General features: G+C 34.9%; 1 protein-coding gene across 2 annotated transcripts in view; it reads right to left on the bottom strand.

Annotated features, from left to right (window-relative positions):
- Positions 1-21,750, bottom strand: part of MAN2A1 (mannosidase alpha class 2A member 1) — a 106,184-nt gene that overhangs the window by 19,133 nt on the left and 65,301 nt on the right. For both annotated transcript variants that reach the window (XR_010994551.1, XM_068176774.1), the window contains exons 13-19: positions 17,798-17,963; positions 15,707-15,937; positions 15,499-15,621; positions 8,578-8,692; positions 4,940-5,073; positions 3,711-3,852; positions 385-518 (exon numbers count right to left, since the gene is read on the bottom strand). Coding sequence is in view for 1 of the 2 variants with exons in the window: in XM_068176774.1 (XP_068032875.1) it covers positions 385-518; positions 3,711-3,852; positions 4,940-5,073; positions 8,578-8,692; positions 15,499-15,621; positions 15,707-15,937; positions 17,798-17,963 (1,045 nt within the window). In the remaining variant the exon portion in view is untranslated. The remainder of the gene's footprint in view (positions 1-384; positions 519-3,710; positions 3,853-4,939; positions 5,074-8,577; positions 8,693-15,498; positions 15,622-15,706; positions 15,938-17,797; positions 17,964-21,750) is intronic.

Raw genomic sequence — 21,750 nt, forward strand, 5'->3', positions numbered from 1 at the left:
TTCAACTTAAATTATTTGTCAACCTTTGTTTAGAGTCACTTAACATTGCTAAGAAGCAGAACTTACTCTAATTAGCAGGTTTTTAAAGCTTGTTCAGTAAAAAAGTAATTAAAAAAGAAAAAGGAGACTTCCACAATGGTACCCACTCATATGTTGAAGTGTGAGTGAGGAAGTAGGTACTGCAGGATTTATGTGAGGAATAGTGAGAGGTGGAGTCTTTACAATCAGACTATGAAAGCAAGATGACAAAACTCCCTTGGAAGCTATATTCCCTTAGTTCTACAGCTTATGGAATAAAATTTCTTTACTGAGTTCTTTGCTGCTGCAACAGAAATTAATATTTACATCTTAATTGGCATAAAAATTCCAGACAGTGAATCCTACCACATCTGTTCCATGTCTTCTTTCCAACAGCAGTCGGAAGACATTAGCTGTAATCTTGTTATCTTGAACACCTTGTCCAAGGCCACGGTTGTCATCCTGCATAAGCCGACGATCCATGATCACTTCCAGCTGACCTGAAAGAGCAACTAGGATTATACTAGTACCAAGAATAGGTAAGGGTTTTATTAAACATAAATAACCTGCCCTAAAATTTATCTTATTTTTAGAAAGTCATAATATTTCTCTTCAGTTTGGAAGAGTTAGGGCTGATCAATAGTGTCAAGACTGATTATAAAAATAGTTAATACCAGTGGACTGTGGCTGTTTATAACGTTCAAAAAATTGTCACAAGCCTTTCTGCAGAATGTCCAGCAATTTTTACTTTCAGAGTTTATATAAAAATTTAATATGAAAAATTATTACTATTAACAACTATTTGCAACAAGGATTCTTGGCAATCAATCATTCAAGACAAGAATCACTCCCAAGTAGGAGAGACTTTCTGTAGAGGAACTATCTTCACCTTGTACTCCATTATTTTGCTTCACATTTGAAGCCAGAAGGGAAAAAAGGTATCAACAGGAGTTTCTAAATTCGCACAATCACTTCTTGTATGGAAAACTTCACTTGTGGGAATAGGAAAGAACTTCACACTGCATGAGCACTGAGCATGAAATTCTGAGTTTACACTGAACTGCAGCACAGCCATTCAAAATAGCTTTTTAAGCACGATGTTAAATTATATACAACCTGGACAATGAAGTTCACGTTTTTTTCACGTGTCTATCTCCAGAAGGAAACTAGATTGGGGCACGTAATTAAGGCTGTTATGTTTTTTGCACACTCAATCTTCAAACAAGTGTACATGTTTCCTAAATAAAACTGAAGACTGAAGTGCTTGTATCCTGAATAAGAAGTTCACAATTTAAGCTTCTAGAAAAGGCTGCTTACTAAGGCAGTCTTTTTTATAGTTCAGTGTTCTACAAACACTTACCCAATTTTCTCAAATACTTGTTCCTCCCTTCCCTTGAGTACAAACAGATTTTGTTTATCCAGGACAGAAATCAGCTGACAATGGTAAGAAAAAACCTGCTATTTTGATCTAAGGTAGTGTTCATGTAACTTTCAGATGGTGGGTTATGCCTTTAGACACACTTGTGTCTCACACAGAGGCATATAGCTACTGAGGTTTGCTTGCCTAGACTGTAAGATTTTTGAATTTTCTTTCATGATCCCTCTGAGCTCCTGAAAGACCTTCAGAAAAAATGTAATGAAGCATATGATACTCAGCAACCACTGAACCTTCAGCTTAATTTTTGTTCTGTTTTGAGGAAGCCAATATGCTTTCAGGACAAGGCAGCCAATTTAGTAATTTAATGAAATATTACTTAATGACAAAAAATCAGATTAATTCATTCTCCTTTTTTTCTTAGCGGGCACAGAGTAAATATTTGACATTGGTGAATCTTAAATAACATAATACAGTTTGTCAAAGGGTGAAACAGTCAAGAAATCAATGTCATGTAATGCATGGGATACATCTGTTGCTCTATTATTTAACTGGAGTGGGTGAAAAGTCTATAATGTCCTCTGACAGATTTGAAACAAGTGCTCACAGAAGGTCAGTTTCTCCCTGATGCTTAACTGCTGTGAAGCCTTCAAGTTCTGGGCTGTAATCTGATCTTAAAACTCCTCCCATAGGACACCTGATAAAATCCCACGGTCCTGGGTCTGCCTCCTCTCTCTGCTCTTGGCTCTGGGCTCTATGGGCTTAGCTCAGGCTCCCAGGCCTCTGCTCCCCTGTTCCCCCTGGCACAGGGGGATGGGGGGGTGGGAATAAAATGGACTCCCCTGCTAAACAACAGAGACTTGTCTCATCTGTTTTCCCTGTTACTGTTGTGGCCTCCCTGGATCACAATCGTCACTGTAGCTACACGCTGCCACAAACTGCAAAATGTTGAACAGTGCTAGCCTTAATTTCCCCAATTTGATGGCGGAGAGTGGGAGTGTCTGTGGATTTAGATAGTGCATTATCTTGTGATGCAAAGACTAAGATTGTTAAAGACAAATACAGACACTCTTATCAGGTAACAGAGTCTCTGCAGACTAATTTAGTCTCCAATACCCATTTAATGAGTGCTTAACAACATCAGTGGTGTCAGGGTCATTCACAGGATCAGGCCAACAGGAATTGGGTTTCCAGCAAGGTGAGGCATGAAAAAATGTGGTTTGAGTCTTGTATCTGCTAGGCTTGGAACAAAAGACTGGTATTTTCCACTGTGGTTTATTAAAGCATCACTGTAAAGGTCAGTGTTAATTCCTTGCCCTGAAGTGAATTAGGTTTGCTAATACTGCCAACAAACCAGCATGGTATTCACCTTTTGTAAGAACAGAGTATTTATGACATTCTTCTTAAAAGAAACTATGAAGTAGATTTTGGTACAGATTCTGATGGACTCTTTCTCTTCTGAGTATTCATTCCATTATTGTTTAAAACCATATACATTTAAACTGACAACATATATTACAGCAAAGAATTATACAGCTTAAGTTATAAATTATATAACTTATTTTGCCCACTACCTCTAGTTTTATTTGAATACCTCCCCCATTCTGATAGAATGAGTAACTGTCCTCTGTTTCCAGTCCTTCAGACCATTCATCATACCCTTTTCTGCTCCAAGGAGCAAGACTGTGTCTCTTTTGGAATTCATAATATGAATTGATTTTTCTTGTCAACATATTCATCAGCTCTGTCAAAGTACTCCATTAAATTTGTGAGGTATCATTTTGCTTCAGAAGTATGTTCACTCTTACCCAGGGTCATATTTATCCTTCATTTCAATAACACTGATCTTTAAAAAAACTGCTGTTGTTTTTCCTTGACAGGGAAGTTAGGCTATGCTGTATATACCTTATACCTTAAGACTAGTGCTGTCTATACTAAAGCAATCAAACAGAGCAAAAAACATGATCAGCATCCTTATTAAGTCCTCTCCTACTCGGGCAGCATGTTCTGCTATTTCATTCCTGAGTTCCACCAGAGTTCTTGGGTGAAAAATAGCTCGTTCTGACAATCTATTGCTTCTTCTGTCCTTTTTGCAATATTTTTGCAAACAGAGAGATCTGTCATTGAAGATAACAGGATCTCATGTGGGACCAACCTCTTCCTCCTCTGTTACAGACATACTCAAAAACTTGTCAGAGTGGGAGAAACTTATTTCCTCTCTTCAAATGCTTGTAGGTAAGTATAGTAATCTCTGAATGAACTATTTCAGAATACCATGAAGAAGAGACCTTTGTCATATCTTTCATCTTATATTTACCATTTTTCAAGCTAGCAACACCTAAAGACTGAGCTGAATGAAGTGTCAAACGAACACCAACATCTTGGATATAAGCCATGGTAGTCATAGGATAGATATTTGCTTGAAGAGGCAACTTGCTCATCGTCAGTCTAGGCTGGATCTGCAATATGAACACAAACTTCAAAAACATACATTCTTTTTATGCAATTAAATTTCAAAGACATTTTCAGACATTTATCCCATGTGCTTTGGAAGAACAACCATCATGAAAGCATTCATTCAACTCAATAATATTATTTAGCTTCTTTGAGATTTGAGGCTAAAATTACCACTTTGGAAATAGTAGCTTCAGTGTACTTTTAGATCAAAGAATATTAAAAAAAAAAAAAGTGAAAGATTCATCAAGGGAACCTACAAAAAAGGAACCTATAAAAAGGAATAATCACAGTTATAAAATGAGAGAAAAAAATTTCTCCTCTAGAAAGCAAGCAGTGAATAGATTTAAGGTAGTAGAAAAGGAATTGTTGGCTTATAATGGGAACTTATTGAAGTACTGTTGAAATTCTTGAATGGTACATGACAAATGAGTAGTACTTTTAAAATTATTTTCATATTTAAATATGCACTGTTTCCAGCAAAATGCAGTAGTACCAGTAACTGGAAAACCAGTAGTCTTTTGCTCAGGGAGTCATGGTCACCCTGTATTTGGAAAACTATTTTTAGCAAGAAAGGAAGGTAAGGAAAAACAATTTTTCTCTCTTTTGTGTGTGCTGCACAGTTCAAGTTACGACAATAGCCCTTTCCTCAGATGTATTACCAATAGAAAAAGCATAATACATCCAAAAATACATCATTTATTTCCAACACAGCAGCAAGCACCTGTTCACTAGGTGTGGTCCTTATACACTCTGTTATCCAATGGGTTTTAACTAAACAAACAAAGCAGAGGAAAAGAAGTCATGCATATATACAAGCAACTAACTACCTGGTGACTTGTCATAACTTGTATTTATAATTCTTCTCTTAAAAAGAATTTAAAGGAATATTCAACAAACTCCTTAAAAGCACACAGTTACTTCTCAGTCTGGTCTACGTCAAATTTTATAGCAGGTACATTTTTAAAAAACATTTCTCCTTTTAAATGATTAGTGCAGTTTAACATGAGAGTTTGTTTAATATAAGCTCTTTACATTTAGACAGTCAAAACCTGACACCCTAAGCTTTTATAATTAAAAGATGGTAATTACCTGATATCCATTAAGATCAGTATAGAACCTATTTTGACTGTTTATGTCAGATGAAATTCTCATTGCAAGTTCACGATTATATTCTCCTCTTATGTCCACAATATTGGAAACTTCAAGAGACTGACCTTCCAAACCTACATGAAAAAGATGCATTTAAAATCTCTAAAAGTGATTGCCACATGTATGAGAGTGACTGTGCTCCCAGGACACAGTGGTCTAGATTTTATTTTCTCTTATACCTAACCAGATATTGGAAGACAGTTCAGTTATGCAACAGATTATAAAGCACTATTTCTAATTTGGTACAAATTGGACAGTCTGAAAGAGAGCACTGAAGGGGAACAGGAGCAATATGTGGTAAGAATCACTGCGGGTTCCAGTAAACTAGTAAACAACTTTTAAGTGCTGTCTTTAAATAAATATGCTAGAGCAAGACCTGTCCAGTCACTTCTCCTCTTCACTCTTAAGCAGCTGTCCCCATTCTCAGACAAGAATGAAGTTACTATACTCTTGATAGAACTGTTCAACTGAGCAGGAAACTTTGAGCAGCTCCTTTAATCAAATGAGTGACAATCTTCCTTAAAGACAGTGAATTAAGAAATTTGAATTGCTACAACCACAGGCAGGATACAAAACTTTGCTGACAGAGAAAAGGTTAATATTTATTAAAAGATGGATTAGGTGTCTGAAAATTCAGACAAGCTGTTCAGTGAGGTTTTTTTTCTTTTCCCTACAGTGCCTTGTACTGAAAATTAAATACCTTTAACAATAACCTGACCTTTTCAAACAGTTCAAGTCACAGTCTGGAGTGGAATCATACCATCATTCAGCATCACCACTTCTACCTTTTCTGTAGTCTAATGGGACTAATGATTGCAAAAAGAATTGCACCAAGCAGAACACAGATATGTATTTGTTTCCCCATCTATTTTAAAATCTAAATGCCACCTGCAGAAGTATAGCAACTGTTAAAATGTTAACATTTACCAACGGCTATTAAACTTCAGTGCTAAATGAAAAACACTTGGTTCAGCTAATTACTTCTATTTTCCCAAACCGAGTCTGGAAAATGTGGATTTATATGCTCCACTTTTGATGCTCCCAGTAATAGATTTTCCAAATAATTCAAGTATTTTTTCCAAATATTTAAAAGCATGAGTACATTAAAGAAGAATACAGAAATTTAGTTCAGACTGTCATCATTTTTGTACTGCATAATTTGAGATAATAAAAAAATATAACTTTGAAGAAAATAAAGTATGACAAGCTTCTGATAAAAAGATTAACAAAATCATGCTAATATCAAAAACAGATGCCAATGGCAGCAGAAGTTAAAAATCACTCAGTGGTCAATTACTGAACAGAGTTGTCAACTCAGAGTATTAAACAGATTAAACAGAATTTTAAATCCAAAAGTGGCAAGAGCTATTTTCCCCAAAATTACTGAAGATGTAGGAGTTGGGAGTAATATCCAACAGCTGGATTAGCCACACAATCAGTCTTGCTACCCCTTGGCAAGTAGGTAGGTTACAACAGGAGATGAGGTCCTGATTTGAAATCAAAATGCATTTATACACATAGTGATTTTTTCCACGTGCTTTGTTACTGCACATATCTAGTAAGATTTGAAAATATCTTATTTTAATTGAAGTAATGCTATATAAATAATTCCCCTTACAAAGCCAAGGAAATAGACCCCAGCAAAACAATGATGCAAAGCTATCAAATTTTAAACTTTGAAAAAGCTTACTTAAAGAAATTTAGATAAAAACACACCAAAGAACAAACAGACAATATAGAAAATATATTATGCATAATTTTTCCTTGTCAAAGCTAGAAGCATGGTAAAGGACTTAAAGGTGTATATATTACATATGTAATGGTGTAAGTATTGAAATATTGTGATGAATTAAAAAATTGTCAGAAAAAACAAAGGAAAAAAGGACACTCACAAGGAAAGATAAATTTAAGTGTAAGGAATTGACAAGCAAGTGATTTTCACTGACAACTCATTTTCTGTGAACTGTGAACTAAAATACTTCCAGCAGGCACTTAGCAGCAAATTAAAGAAAAAGGAGTACTACAGAAAAATCCACTTTAAAATAACAACCTCACCCTAACAAAGGGAAAAAAAGCTTTTCAGGCTTTTTCCCTTGCTGAGAATTTTAGTTTGGTAAAACTCATACAGGAACGTAATTTTATTTCCACATTCTTGGCAACCTGGTACCTCTTGACCGCAAGTATCTTTTTACATATAAGAAGATTTTAACTATCTGTCACATAAAACAAAGTAACCATAGTCTTAGATATATGTTGTGTTTTCTTAGGTTCTTCAAGAATGAATGCAAACTCTTCGCTTGTGTTCCTAAGTGCAAGTTAAAGTTTGATTCAGAATTACTATATGAGTTGGGAACTGAATTCTGATTAGCTTTTGGCATACGTATAAACTCCAGCAACTTCAATGAACAAATGTACAAATGTCACAAAAATGAAGCATCTCAATCAATTTTAGTTCTAGATCGAAATACACTAGAACTAAAACAAAACAAAAAACAAACAAAAAAAATCAAACAGATGATGTCATTACTATTTTTGAAACCTAAAAGAAAAAAGAAGAGAAAGCAAGACTTTCAAAGTACTTATAGCTTTTTTTTTCAAAGGTGTTTAGGAAAAATAATTAAATATGATAAATAGGATTTTAAAAATCATAAAGACAACTTTGATTCTTACAGTAAAGTTGGTAATGCAAAACATCTAAGTTCCTTCAACTGAAAACATTAATCAGTTCTTCTTTATTTCAGAATAATTCCAGTAAATATAAATGATGAATAACTGAAAATGTTCGTAATTACAGAAAGACACACTGAAGCATGTTAACTCCAGTTTCCATATGAAAATAACTGTACACAATCGCACCATGATTTCTACCTTTTTACATTTTTCAGTGGCCAATTCCAATCAAGTCTGGAAGGGTAGAGAGTTTCCAAAATTACTGTTTACTTAGAATTTCCTTGGAAATCAACAGCTGAACAGTAGAAAAACTTAAGAAAAGCAACTTAAGAAGAAAACCGAAGACAGCAAAGGAAAACTGGTATGATGTTATGTCCTAAGAGCCAAAAAGTTGACATTTGGTTCTGGTGCCTCTCAACAGACACAGACAATTCTGTCATGAGCTCTCTCAAGCAGAAAAAGGACATACAAAGGGAGGTCATAAATACCTAAAGCCTAAAGTTGTGAAGTAAACCAGACTTCTCTATTAAGGGCACTGATATATATTGTACTTCCACCAGTAAATGTGAAACTATGAAAGAAACTATATTCTTACATTCTCTCCAAGGTATTTCAATTTTTTTTTCTGATTGTCAAAATGTGTAGACAGTTACAGCATTCAGATGAGTCAGTAAAGTCTAGAGAAGTATTTCCAACAAATCTGTTGAGTTTAAGTATACCACCTCAATGACTAGTGTGATAGTCAGAGAGAAATCACAGTGCAAAGTGTAATGGGGTCAATACAACCTCAGTCTCATGAATTCTACACTAGTGCAGAGGTGCATTTAAAAATTAAAAAGGCAGGTAGGATCCAAGATCATTGTGATGTAAAATAACTGCCAAGAGAGACAGAATTTCACAGCTCTTACCCTGGACTTTATACAGCCGTATGGTATGTGTCACATGGTGAAAAAAACAAACAACTTCCGAGAAAATCGTTCCATGAGCAACTCTTATGGTAGGTTGGTCTGTAAAAATATAAGGCTACAAAAAGAAAATGGAAAGTCAGAGTGAGTATTTTGGAAGTTTTTCATAAATGTAGTGTCAATAAATTAAAGTATTTAATAAATATTAAAATAGTGGGGGTTTTTTAACCATTCTAGATGTAAACATTGGAGATTAAAATTTACTCCTAATCTGAAATTCAGCAACTTCTCTTCAGAGTCCTATATTCTTTTTAGCTAAAATTATGTTAAGTCTCATTACGCATCTCACAAGTATTTTATGAGGATTAAGGGATACAAGGTCTACAGACAAGCACATGAATGTATTGATATTGCATCTGGATTGAGCTCTTTTGCTAGAAAAATTATAACTGCTAACCAGTAATTACTGTACTTTCAAAATCTGGGGCAGGTGGTTTGACTGCCTCCATCAGTGGTGCACACTGCATAAGGAAAGCCTCCCCCTACTCTGTTGTGTAGATCAGTTTGCATAGCCTTTGAAAACAGAAAAGAAAGATTTTCCTTCATCAGAAGCAGACACAGTTGCCAGTGGAACTCTCTGGAATGCAGGGTAGGACTGGGAATCGTTATGAAAAGTCAGTAAGGACAGTGGCTTACTACTCATGGCTCCCACAGACTAGGACAAACGTTGCATATTCACAGTCAAACCTAAGAGATTAAGAAAATAATTTTTCCATGTAGTCACAGAATTTAGAGTTTTGGCTGGGCACAGTGACATTTAAAAAAAAACCTGTTGATCCCACACTAAACTGTGTGCACCAGATGGAAATAAATAGATGGCTGCAAAGGTAAAAATGAGTTAAATGTTGAGAGCATACAAGTCAAAAATGAAAATACAACACATGCAACTACTTCAATAGGGAAACAGCTGTAAATAAAGACTCACTCACAAAAAACCCATCCCAAATGCTTGAAACACACATTAGTCAGAGGGATCTAGGCAGAAAGCTCTCAGAGGGTGGCTGTCTTACTTCTGTATATAGTAACACCATAAGGACAGAGCACGGTCTTTCTTGAAGCAATGATACCAAAGAACAAATAAATGCATCTTGAGGATGAGCAGAGATCAAGCTCACATACATGCAGACAAAACACACTAGAGAAGATCAGTACAGGCAAATATCTAATATTCTTTGAGCATATAACTTAATGTATAACAGGGAAGATTTCAAGAAGTATTGTATCAAAGAAAAAACTGAAAGGGACTTTCAAAGGCAAAAAGCCCGCCTTTTCTATTCACATACTTATTCTTAGAGCTTCAGAATACTGAAATAAAAGCTTTACTTTAATAAAAGCTTTGCCAGAGCTACAAGCAGCAACTCTGCAGTCATCAACTACAGGAATATTTTGTACAGGAGTTTGGAAGAGAAATCACAGTTACTTACACTTGATGAGATTGTTTGGTTTAGGGAGAAAGGGCTTTTTCCTACTGAAAATCTTATCCAGTTAATCAGTAAAAAAAACCTCAAAATAGTGTTTTAGACTTCTTGATAATCCACATGAAAAAATTATGGAATACTTCATAGGATCTCATCTTGTCAGTAAGACAGACAAATGTTGTCTTTATGCAAAAATCCATTTGCTAGGTGAGAAATACAGAAGGAATATAGTATTCAGGGGGCATATTAGACAGATGAGCTAATATGTTCTGAAAAAAGAAATTTGAAGACCAGATCTTAGGTTAAGACCTCTTATTTCCATGAAAAACTGACAATATCTGTAACTGTAGACTGAATTCTCCTCTTCTGGCAGAAGATACTTATTTGCTTTTCTATCACATATAGGCAGAGAAGACAAACTAATTTAATTGGCGACTATCTGACTTCTAGAAGTTAAAAATCCCACAGAGGAGGAACTGGATGACCAAACAAATGGTGGAGTAATCAAACCCTTCAAAATCCTCCCTGCAGAGCAGAGCAACATGAAGATACTCCAGCTAGCAAAGACAGACTGAAACAGCACCTAAAGGTACTCTCAGAAAAGGAACTGAGAAACTTGAGGTCATCAGGATAAGCCAATGACCTGTGGCCTAGGAGAACGTCACTTACACAGACAGCAGACTGCCAAATATGTTATCAAAGTAACACAGATCTTAAGGTCTTGTGTAGTTTGCAGGAGTATTTCTTGCTCCACCCTCGCTGGAGCTAGCCAGCAAAATGGAGAGATGCTGGGTAAGTGACAGGAATATAAAAGGCTATGCACTTACTAGAAAAAAATTACCTGAAGTAATTTCAAAAATCAAAAATTAAAAAAAATACTAGACCCTAACATTTGGAGGAACTCTTTTCCACTGAGTTTTTTTAGTACAAAACATGAGTGTGATATTGACAACAGCTATCAAAATACACAGAAAGCTGAAATGAGATGGATATATCAGCTCTCAGATTCTAGGATATTGCCACAAGTACTAAGTTCACACACCTGAGCCTCCAGGCTGCACATGTAGTCAAATCAGCTCCTCTTCTGAATATAAATGCAACTTATTATAGACTGTTCTGAACTAAAAAGAAAGATGAGCTGATGGAAAAGGAACTGTTATTTTGCAGATATTGCCTGAAAATAATCAATTTTTAAAAAATAGTAATTCTTCATTTTGCTAGGACATGTATTGAGTTTGCAAGCCTCCAATTCAGTCACAGTGCTTGAAAAGGCACAAAAGAGGAAGGTGGCTTACAAAGATGCTATCACGTAATTTTGGGGATTGGACAAGTTCTTTCTAATAGAAAGAGTGGCAATATGATGTATACTCAAGTTCTCAAGGATGACTGACCTTACCTGATTATTGGGCAAGCAGGGAAAATGAAGTAAAAATATGGCAGTGACAGAACAAGGGAGCCTTCAAATTCATATTTAGTGCCTAGAAAAGCATTAATCCTAGAACTTGGTTAGTTGATAGATACCAGGAGAAATACCAGGAGTTCAGAACCTATAGAGAGATAATTGCCCAGGTTTGCCTCACCAAAAACATTTCAATCAACCAAGCGTTTGCTTTTAAAAAGGAAAACATCTTTATGCATTGAATATGCAATTATTCTAGTATCATTGTAAAGATCCTTGGTGAGATGCACAGGTCTGTGAAAGGCTCCTGGTCCCAGATCTGAAATAGAAAGGTCCTTTTGATGTGAAAGTCTTAAGGCAATGTGGAAAGAACAAACAATGATAGATATTTGCAAAACTGATTTGACAAAGTTCTTGTCTCAATTCAGTGTTAAGTCTGCTTTGTAAACAAGCATGGACTAAAGGACCTTCCAGCATGAAGTAATCTGTGATTACTCACACCTTAAATTGGAATAAAAATATGTTGCTTTCATATCCAATGGCTAGTCTGAAGACTTCACTTTCTAAAGATTTAAAATAAATAGCTGCTGTAATATCTGCTCCCCTCAGCTCCAGTGGAATGAATTCCATTGTATAAGATTCAGCAGCCTAATGAGGCAGCTTCTGTTGAGCCTGGAAATCAGTATGTTTCAGAAACAGGACAACAGAACTATGGGTCAAAGGATTCAGAAACCATCTTTCTGTACTCCTATTCAAGAGAAATAAGACAATCTTTTTTTTTTTTTGGAAAGACAGTGGGAAGGAGGCCTGGGGAGAAGCTAGCTAGGAATTTTAAGGGAGACTACCTGGAACAACGCAATACCTCATGGATTCCTATAGTATATTAAAATACTCAAAATCAAAACAGGTGCCAAAGGGTGGAAATAACTGGAGACACACCTTCAGCAAAATATTTACTGGCTTGTATAGAAAATGGCATGGTATGTTACAGCCTGGAGGCAGGAAGCATGGGCAATTAACTTATCCCCTTGTAGACAAGTAAAGCACTCCTAACCATTTTAGTGTGGCCAGGAAACTTCTGGCACCAGTGAAGCACACTGGTGAAGTGAAGGTCTGGGTGCCAAAAACTTGCCCACGGGAAAGTTTTCAACAACACATGAAATGTCCTGCATTGGTCTAAAATTAAAAAAAAAAAAAAAATAATCACAAGACAAAACCTGCAGGAAAAGATGTTTCTCAATAGCAGATTACCCCTTGTTTGTCAGGGTTTGAGGTTAGACTGATCTAGTATCTTGTATTTCAGCTCTAGCACTAGAGATCCTGCAAGGAAAAAAAAAAAAATCTGTCTTCTTATATACTCTGTTAGTACATAAGTACCTATGGAAACTAGTACATACACAGACTCACAGAACCAGCTGCCTGAGGGAGAATCAAAATTTCCTAGTCTGGGTGTACCAAAAACCATCACTTTTATACTGAAAAAACTTATTTGTAAAACAAAAAAATCAGCTACTCACATTGATCCCACAAACATTTAGCATCTGATGCTTTGGAAAAACTGCTTTGCCCTATTCCCTATTGATACCAAGCAGGGCTAGTAAGAAGTCCTCATGTATTGTCTTGTCTTGAATACACAAAGGAAAATACAGACATTTAACTGTTTCAAAGTTTATTGAATACTGTGGGTTTTTTTCCCCCACAGATCTACAAAAAAAAAAAAAAAACCCAAAAAAAACCACAAGTTGGACATTCTTCACAAAATCACAGGAGTTAAAAAACATGTTTTGTCTTTATGAACTTTGTTTTTATTTATTGTGAGGCCCAAGGAAATCCCTTCCTTTCAAACTTTGTTAACATTATCAATTAGTTAGATTGTACTGCCATTTAAAAAAATTAAGATGCTGCCTTTTTCCCTGGTGCCTTGTTTTCTGTATTAATTTTGCAGGAAAAAAAAAGGCATGGTAGGGGAACTGTCCTATCTCTCTAGACCTGCAGGATGGAGCCCCCACTCTGTGCCTCTGTTCTGGACTTTGCACTGTTGTAGTTCAGCATTATGGTTAGACAAATAATTAAACAAGATGAAGAAAAATAATTTCTGAGTATTGCAGAACTGAAAATAAAGTAACCAAAAGATTTATGAGACATAAAATTAATCAGTTAACACAGGCAAAGAAAACATATAACTCTATTAATACCAAAGGAAAATAGTCCAACATAAAAAGCAATTATTCTTTGCAAATTTTGCTGTAAAACATAGGGTAAAGGAGGTAAGAAAAAAATCAAAACAACAAAACACCTAGCCAAAAATCAAGAAAATTGCCTGCCATCTATCCTGCCAATTCACACAAGGACTTAGAAAGTTAGTCAATCCGCATTACATTAAGAGCCCTGAACAGATGGCATTTCTTTTAAGACAGAAAGCATTAGCTCAAACTGGTTTAAAAACTACCATAGAATTATTCTGTTATTCCCAGTGGGACAATTTAATTAGTGTTATTAAAATGCAAGCCAAATGAGCCTTATGGTGAAGCAAAATATTAATGAAGCAGAATTTTCAGAAGTATAGCAATTTCATTTTATTGTATAAAATATTACAAAAGTTGAACAGCACCCTTTTAATGTTAACTTAAAATGAAGTTTCATTTCATTTTTCTTTTCTAATTGTGCTTGCAGACATTGACAGATTTTTTTTCTGTTTAAACCATACCATTTTGCTACCTCAATTTGTCCAGATTATTTTCATAAAGGAAATTACTTAAATGTATAGTTCAAATTATGTAACTCCTAGATTTAGTGATTATTTTCAAAAGCAAAATATAAAATAGAATATAAAATGAAATTAGTTAAAGTGTCACCACACAGCTAGTGAAAGGTAAAAATTAAAAACCGTAAGTGATATTATTCAAGTATTCACAGACAAAAACATAATAAAATGAAGAAATATGAAACGGCATTTAATATGAATGATAAGGAAAATCTAATGAACATATCTGAAGTAAATTATTATGGGACTAAATACACTAAACAGCTCAAACCTGTCAAATTACAGACTTCAAAAGGTGTGCTTCTAGGAAAGACTGCTAAAAGAAAAGGAAATTGTTCTGTTTCCTTCCAGATTGATTTACACAGATAAAAGGGAGAAATAGGAAAAGAAAAAAAGAAAATAGAAAGAAAGCCAAACACCTTTCCCTCCTGCCAAAAAGTAGAATGATTACTCTTGCATATTTCCTAAAATGGTAAGCATAGAGCTCGTAGTTTGCCTTATGTATGCAACTTGAGTTTTCACAAGAGAAACTCAGAAGAAATATGCTGCCAACTAGCTAGCTTCATAAGTGTTCATTATTTTATCGTTTGCCTTCTGAAATATCACCCTTCCAGTTCCAAAAGGGAAGTAGTAGACTCCATATGGTAATGAAGTCACTGTAAGAACGCTGCCATCTCCCAGTTTCCAATTTGAAAACTAATAGGACTATGCTGTTGCTCTCCAATAATTACACAGCTAAAAATACAGATAACCCTAGAGAACTAAATCAGAGCAGTTCCTTACTACTCTGTCTTTATATTCACCAACTGGGACTCAGTATCTTAGTTACTATATTAAACTAAGTATGCTAATATCAGCTTAAAAAGTAGCTCTGAAACAGAAGCAACACGTTCACAATTTAAAAAATATAAAAATCAGAAAAGTCAAGATGTAGAAATGAATCAGTACATATTTTCCTCATAGGAAGTAAAAATGAACTTATTTCATCGATAATGAATGGTGACATTTCACTGAATTTCTGGCAAGGATTGCATCTTATTTTTTTTTTTGGCGGGGGAATCATAAATATTCTCTAGATTTTCACAATTTCTTTTGTGTTTTTGCTCTGATGTAGGATTAGGAAGTATGAACTTCTGCCAATCATTTCAATAGCCCATGGCATTATGTCTAGCCATACACAGCTTTTATTTCAGTTTTGGGGATAACTAGCTCTTTCAATCTGTATTTGCCAAACACTTAAAGTTACTTCAATATTAGAATTTCTTTGCAAACAGGAAGTTTACCTTGGCATCTCCATCTGGTAAGAAGAGATAAGCTCCACTTTTATCTCGGTTACTGGTAGTTCCATACCAAGCAAACTCCACCTTCATTTGATGATTTTTACCATCCTCCTTGGTGTTTATTTTCTAAAAGGACAGAGATTCATGTTAGGTTTCCATAAAGCAGCACAAAAAAGTAAAATATAGTGTTTTGAAATAAAATATAACATACCTCCAGTAATCCAGACATTCCAGAAAACCATAGTTTCATGTACGCATTTTCTAAGATTATATTATCCACAGAATGCTGCATCTCTTTTATCTTGAAAACTCTATCTGGCTTCTCCTGCCTGCTATTCTTTACATATATGTTATAGTCAGCTAAAACTGCTTCTGAGCTTTCATCCTCCAGAAGCTGGTAAACTCCAATCCCAAGAGGTGGTAGATGTGCCACAAAAGACATCTGTTGGGAGCAAATAAGTAACCATTACTAAATATAGCAAAATATCAATTTTTATACAGAATTTGTGTTCAGAGTAATTCCTTTTGCTTGAATAATTTTAGGATGGCTGAGTTTTCCCACAGTCCATAAATAAATATGAAGAATTATCAAACAAAAATATCTGCATTACTAATTTGGTTAGCATCAAGATTACCATTATATTTATGCAATAACAATTTTGAATTTTGTTAAGAATGTTAGTTGTGGTATGCAGTTCTGAGTATATTTGCTTTTCATTGAAGATGCATGTGTACTGGATGAAGACTCAGACTCACTTATCACAGACTCTACTTATCACTTGATTTTGAAATTTAAATTTAAAAATGCATGAATTTAAATAACTAAGTATAAAGCAAATATCTCATTTTCAGTCTCCGTTTTTTTTAGGAGCTATAATCTGCATAGAAGAGTAGTACACAAGGTACATCTCCAACACAATTTGTTTAGAATTTGAAGTCCAGACAAGTAACTTCATTTCCTCTTCTTCAGGCAATAAAAGTACTAATTATTGTGCTGTTTTTGGCTGGGATAAACTTAAATTTCTTCATAATAGAACTTTTGGTGCTTGGTTTCAGTATTAACCACTCTGATAACACAAGGATAAATATCTCAGCCGAGCAGGGTTTAAGCAACATCAGGGCCCTGTCTGCTGCTCCACTAGGAGGAGGCTGGGGGTGCACAAGGAGTTGGGAGGGGACACAGCCAGGACAGCTGACCCCAAATGACCAGAGGGATATTCCAGACCATGTGACATGATGCTCAGCAATAAAAACTGTGAGAAGAAAAAGGAAGGGGGGATGTTCGGAGTGATGGTGTTTGTTTTCCCAAGTCACTGTTCCATGTGATGAAGCCATGCTCTGCTGGGGATGGCTGAGCACCTCCTCAGACTTGGGACACAGTGAATGAATTTCTTGTTTTGCTTTTCTTGTGTGCACGGCTTCAGCTTTACCCACGAGCTTTCTCACCACTGCCCATCCAATCTTTTCCTCCACCCCCACTGGGTCAGTGAGCAAGCAAGTATGTGGGGTTGAGCTACTTAGCAAGGTTTACTCACAATAATTATCCCTTTGGAACACAACTGAGAGATAGTTATTGAATTACCTCCACAGAAATATTATCCTGAACTAAGTTCCTAGGTAAAAAGGAATCAAAACGTAAGCCTGAAAGCAATACAGTATTACTATTACAGTCATGCACTATTCCTATTTCATTAAAAATTTAATTAAATAAATTTCTGATATGTCATGTGATCATTGAAGACAATTTTCTACAATGATGTACAACCCAAAAATTCTTAGAAGTTTTGCTTCAAACAAGAAATAGGAGGTGGGCTTGAAGATATCTGTCCAGCTCGAGTATTTGGAAGAGAAGCAGACATCTAAATGTAAATGCTTAAGCCATTTCATGTATAAGACCTTACAGCTGGAGTGCTTGAGAACATACAGACGTGTTTGTCTGTTGTACAGATTGGCACCTGAAGGATGAAGCAGCTCAATTGAGAAAGCGAGGGGAAAAGGCACACATCCAGTATTTCCAGTCATGCAGCTGAAACTGATCCTTTAAATGTAGTAAATTATATCACAAAACTTTAACACCTTACCAGTTTAGGAGACATTAATGCTAAACACATGTATGTTGAGTTTTTAGGGGGTTCTTTGGTCGGGTTTTGTGGTGTTTTTACTTATAGTGACTGAATTAATAGTATTGCCTAAGAAGAAAAGAATGGCCAATATATGAAGTACACTTTCCACTTTATTCAACTATGAAGCTACAGTAGCTATCAAAAACATATTTTAATGCTTTTAACTTAAAGTAGGGTACCTGATAAGCTTCATGTGATACTGTAGTTGCTCCATCCCAAACAGCACTAATCTGGACAGTAACAGGTTTTCCCAAAGGAGACAATAATTTAACTCTGGGTGAATTCACATTGACTGAAACCACTGAAAATCGCTCTTGTTCTGTAGGATTATGTACCAAAAGGTATCTGAAAAAAACATATTTACTAAATTATCTTCTGGCAACCAAGCTTCCTCCTTCAGGTTTAATGTTACTGCACATAAATTTTACATACAGAGGATTAAAACAACATTAGAACAACAGGTACATACCACAACAAATAAATATACAAAACATAACCAACAAACAATGGATATTTAACATCAATTATTTGCAGATCTTCTTTTCTTAAGGCTATTACTTGTCCAAGAAATTTTGAAAATTCCTTACAATAAATACATCGATTTCCCATTATAATTGCTAAAGAATTGCTATTAACAGTTACAAGCACAATCAAGATACTTAAGGGCATTGTAAATGCATTTTTCAAGCTGAACTATCAAATTCTCATCCACAACTGCCTCTTTTTAACATAGCTTAGAAAAAAATGAGTGAAGAAAACTGGCTCTACATATATATATATATTCACTAAAGAAAGTAGTTTCTCTCTCCTATAAGGGAAATATAAAATTATTTAAATTATAATTTAGCACCATTTACTATGGCAAATATATGCATGTCTTCTTAATAGGTACATATGGAAAAACTATTTTTTTCCATAGTCTTCCATTTGAACACAGATTATGCTATTAACCAAAAGAATCAGCCCTGAGCTGAAGACTGCCTTTATTAGTCTATATATTTTTCTATTATTATTACAGGTTCATGTATTGTAAGGTATAGAAAAACATTTGTAGTATAGAAGGTATAGAATATTTGTGGTTCATACATCTGTAGGACTATCATTGTACTTCTTGCCTTTTGAAGTTTCCCTCTGTTCATATCATCCTTTAGAAGAAGTCTTTTACAACAAAGCTGCTCTTGCCAAAACTTCTGGTGTCTGCTTTACAGCAGAACCAATTCTCTATCTTCAACCTCCTTAACACTCTCCACTGTAAAGCAGTTTACTTCTTCATGGGATCTGATCTTACATCAGTTCCCATGAGATCCATTTCTTACTTATCAAATCACTCCTTCCACATTTCTTCTTAGCAGATTCTCCTTCTTCTCTGCTCTGTGTTTTCTATGCAAATTCTTCAGGGTTTTGTCCATGGTTTTATTTATTTCTTTTGCTTTCACATCTTAAACCTCAAATTCAATTACCCCCTTCACAGACAAAACCACTTCACCCAGAATTGTCTCCATCCACCCAACCTACAAATCTCATTCAGAATCCTGACAAGGCCACCATTTCCCCCTTACTTTGGTGGCTTACTTTGTTTGCCTGCATCAAACTTGGCTAGTAAATTTCACAGCACTTCACTGCTACCCTATTATTTCACAATCAGTATGAAATGAAAGGTCAACTCCAACTTCTCATTAGTTGAATAAACAAAATCAGAGGTCTTATTAGCTTTTTATATCAAGAACCTTTGGATTACTTGCCATATATCAAATGAGCTTCCCATTAAAAATATTTTCCTTTTAACTCTTTAAATTCCTGTGCTGAAGTATTGTTTAAATCATGACCTCAAACTATACCAATGATTTTCAACGTGCATTTGTGATCACAACCAAAAATGCTTTTGGATGCTTTCTTTTGCCCTGTTTCATGCTGAAGACTCCTAGATTACTAGACAATGTAATAGTTAACCATATTCTGGGTTAGCTTTCAGAGTGTTTAAGAACTTTCTTAAAGAAAGTGCAAGACTTTCTGAGAACCTCCCCTAGACTTGGGTAGGGCAATTTACACTTCTGCTTATGTGGAGCTGTCTTCTTTCAGAGAAAGATTTTAATTTAAATGTTTTGGTTCATCTCAATTGGCGTTTTATTTGTTTGGGTTTTTGTTGTTGTTGTTGTTGTTGTTGTTGTTTTGGTGGGTTTTTTTTATGGCATTCGTGGAATCAAAAAACCTAGCTAAACCAACCCTGCTCTCAGTCTCAACCCATTACAAATTAGGAAGAGAAAAGAAATTACATCAATTTTTTTTAAGAACTCCTCATGTACTCTGAAAAAAGAGTGTTATGAACTCTGTCAGAAACAATACAAATTGAGAGATGATTGAACACCAAGCTCAAAATAAATCCTCATTCTCATCCATCAACAGAACACCACATCTTTTTTTCTTTATTCTTCTTATACAATTGAATTTTCTCAATTCTTATGCCTCCATAAGACCTTATGCATATAATAATTTTTCAGTAATGCTGCACATCCTCATTACATTTAAATTATCTGCCAAGCAAAGAACATATTAGTGCAACAAATATTTCCAGAAACTTTGTTCACCTTCCCGTAGATACAAACATATTTCACAACTTTAATTAGTTGCATGACAAATTTACTTATAACAAAAGACCTTATGAACTGCAGTATTATTATTACTATTATTATTATTATTATTATTATATTTCATCAGGCTCATTTTAAAAAAATTGTATTGGATTAAACAAATCTATTGTTGTACCAAAATATATACATTTTTTAACTTCTTGAATCAATGTACTTTAAGTTCATTATGTGTGCGCAGAGTAATAAGATAAAGAAAGCTAGCAATGACAGGGCAGATTTTCAGCACTTAAAATGCAGAAGTTTTGACTAGATACTAATATTTTGTTTTGACATACTATTTCAGGAGGACTGTAGTAGTTATACAAAGCAAGACATAATTTTTATGCATATACAATAGCACTGACTAATGTAATTAAATCACATTACTTCAGAAGTACCATTCAACTCCCACCCTTAAATTGATATAAAAACCATGACTACACCACTTATATGGAGACCACATATGTCACCTCTGCACAGGAAGCAGGAGTTAACTGCTCCCAATCCATTCAAAAATTGAAGTTATTGTAGATTTGAGCTCTTAATCCTAAATTGGATGCCTCACAAATATTTGAAATTTAAGAAAAGCAAATCCTGACACCTTTTCAGATACTTTTGGTAAGATATACCGTGCATTCTTTTACCCCATACTTTTTTGGGTCTCTGAAACTCAGAACAGGTATCTTTTAGTCACACAAGCATGAGCAATTTCCCTAGGTAATCTACTATTAATAACATAAATAAACTCTATTAAATGTATATATACAAGAATATTTCAACCAGTCTTTCCTGTAGTACAAGATTTAACTTGTGGAACATTTTCAGCAAGAGCTGGAACACACCCCTCCCCTCCCACCTCCCCACTTCTTACTTCAAATACTTTAATTATTAAATTAAGAACATATGTAAATTGCTGTAGCTTTATTTACAGACAAAAATACGAATAAAGATTATTTATTTAGAACTCTAACAACTTTAATCTCTGCCTCCTAAAATAATATTTTTTCTTAAACAGAAGAGCTTCAGTATTTCAAAAGGTCACTGTTTTCTGTTTCTCCAATGTGCATAAACATATAGGCATATATGTTGATACACATATTTACTGGTAACACCTGCAACACAATTACCATAATTACCACTTCCTTTTGAAGTTCATTCATCCTTCCTCCTCAAGGGATGCATTCAACTAAGATGAGAAACCATAACTCACTACTAGTAAATGTCAGAGCATCATCACTGATAAGGGCTTATTCAAAAACTACCTTTCAAGGCACTTGGGATTTACAGTTCAAGACAACAGTGTTCATTGTTCAGCAGAATAACTTTATTCAAATACATCTGGAGAACCAATTCCTTGCAGACCTCTAGATCAGATAGATCAATTTCACTAAAATTTCTACAGTAAACCTTCTGAGATGGATTGGAGCATTTTCCATTATAAATGGTTTCAGAGTCAGTCCTTTGTACCCATAACCACAATTTTAATGTAAAGTTACATGAACAAA

The sequence above is a fragment of the Anomalospiza imberbis genome, chromosome Z (genome assembly GCF_031753505.1).
Source record: "Anomalospiza imberbis isolate Cuckoo-Finch-1a 21T00152 chromosome Z, ASM3175350v1, whole genome shotgun sequence".
NCBI classification, from domain to species: Eukaryota; Metazoa; Chordata; class Aves; order Passeriformes; family Viduidae; genus Anomalospiza; species Anomalospiza imberbis.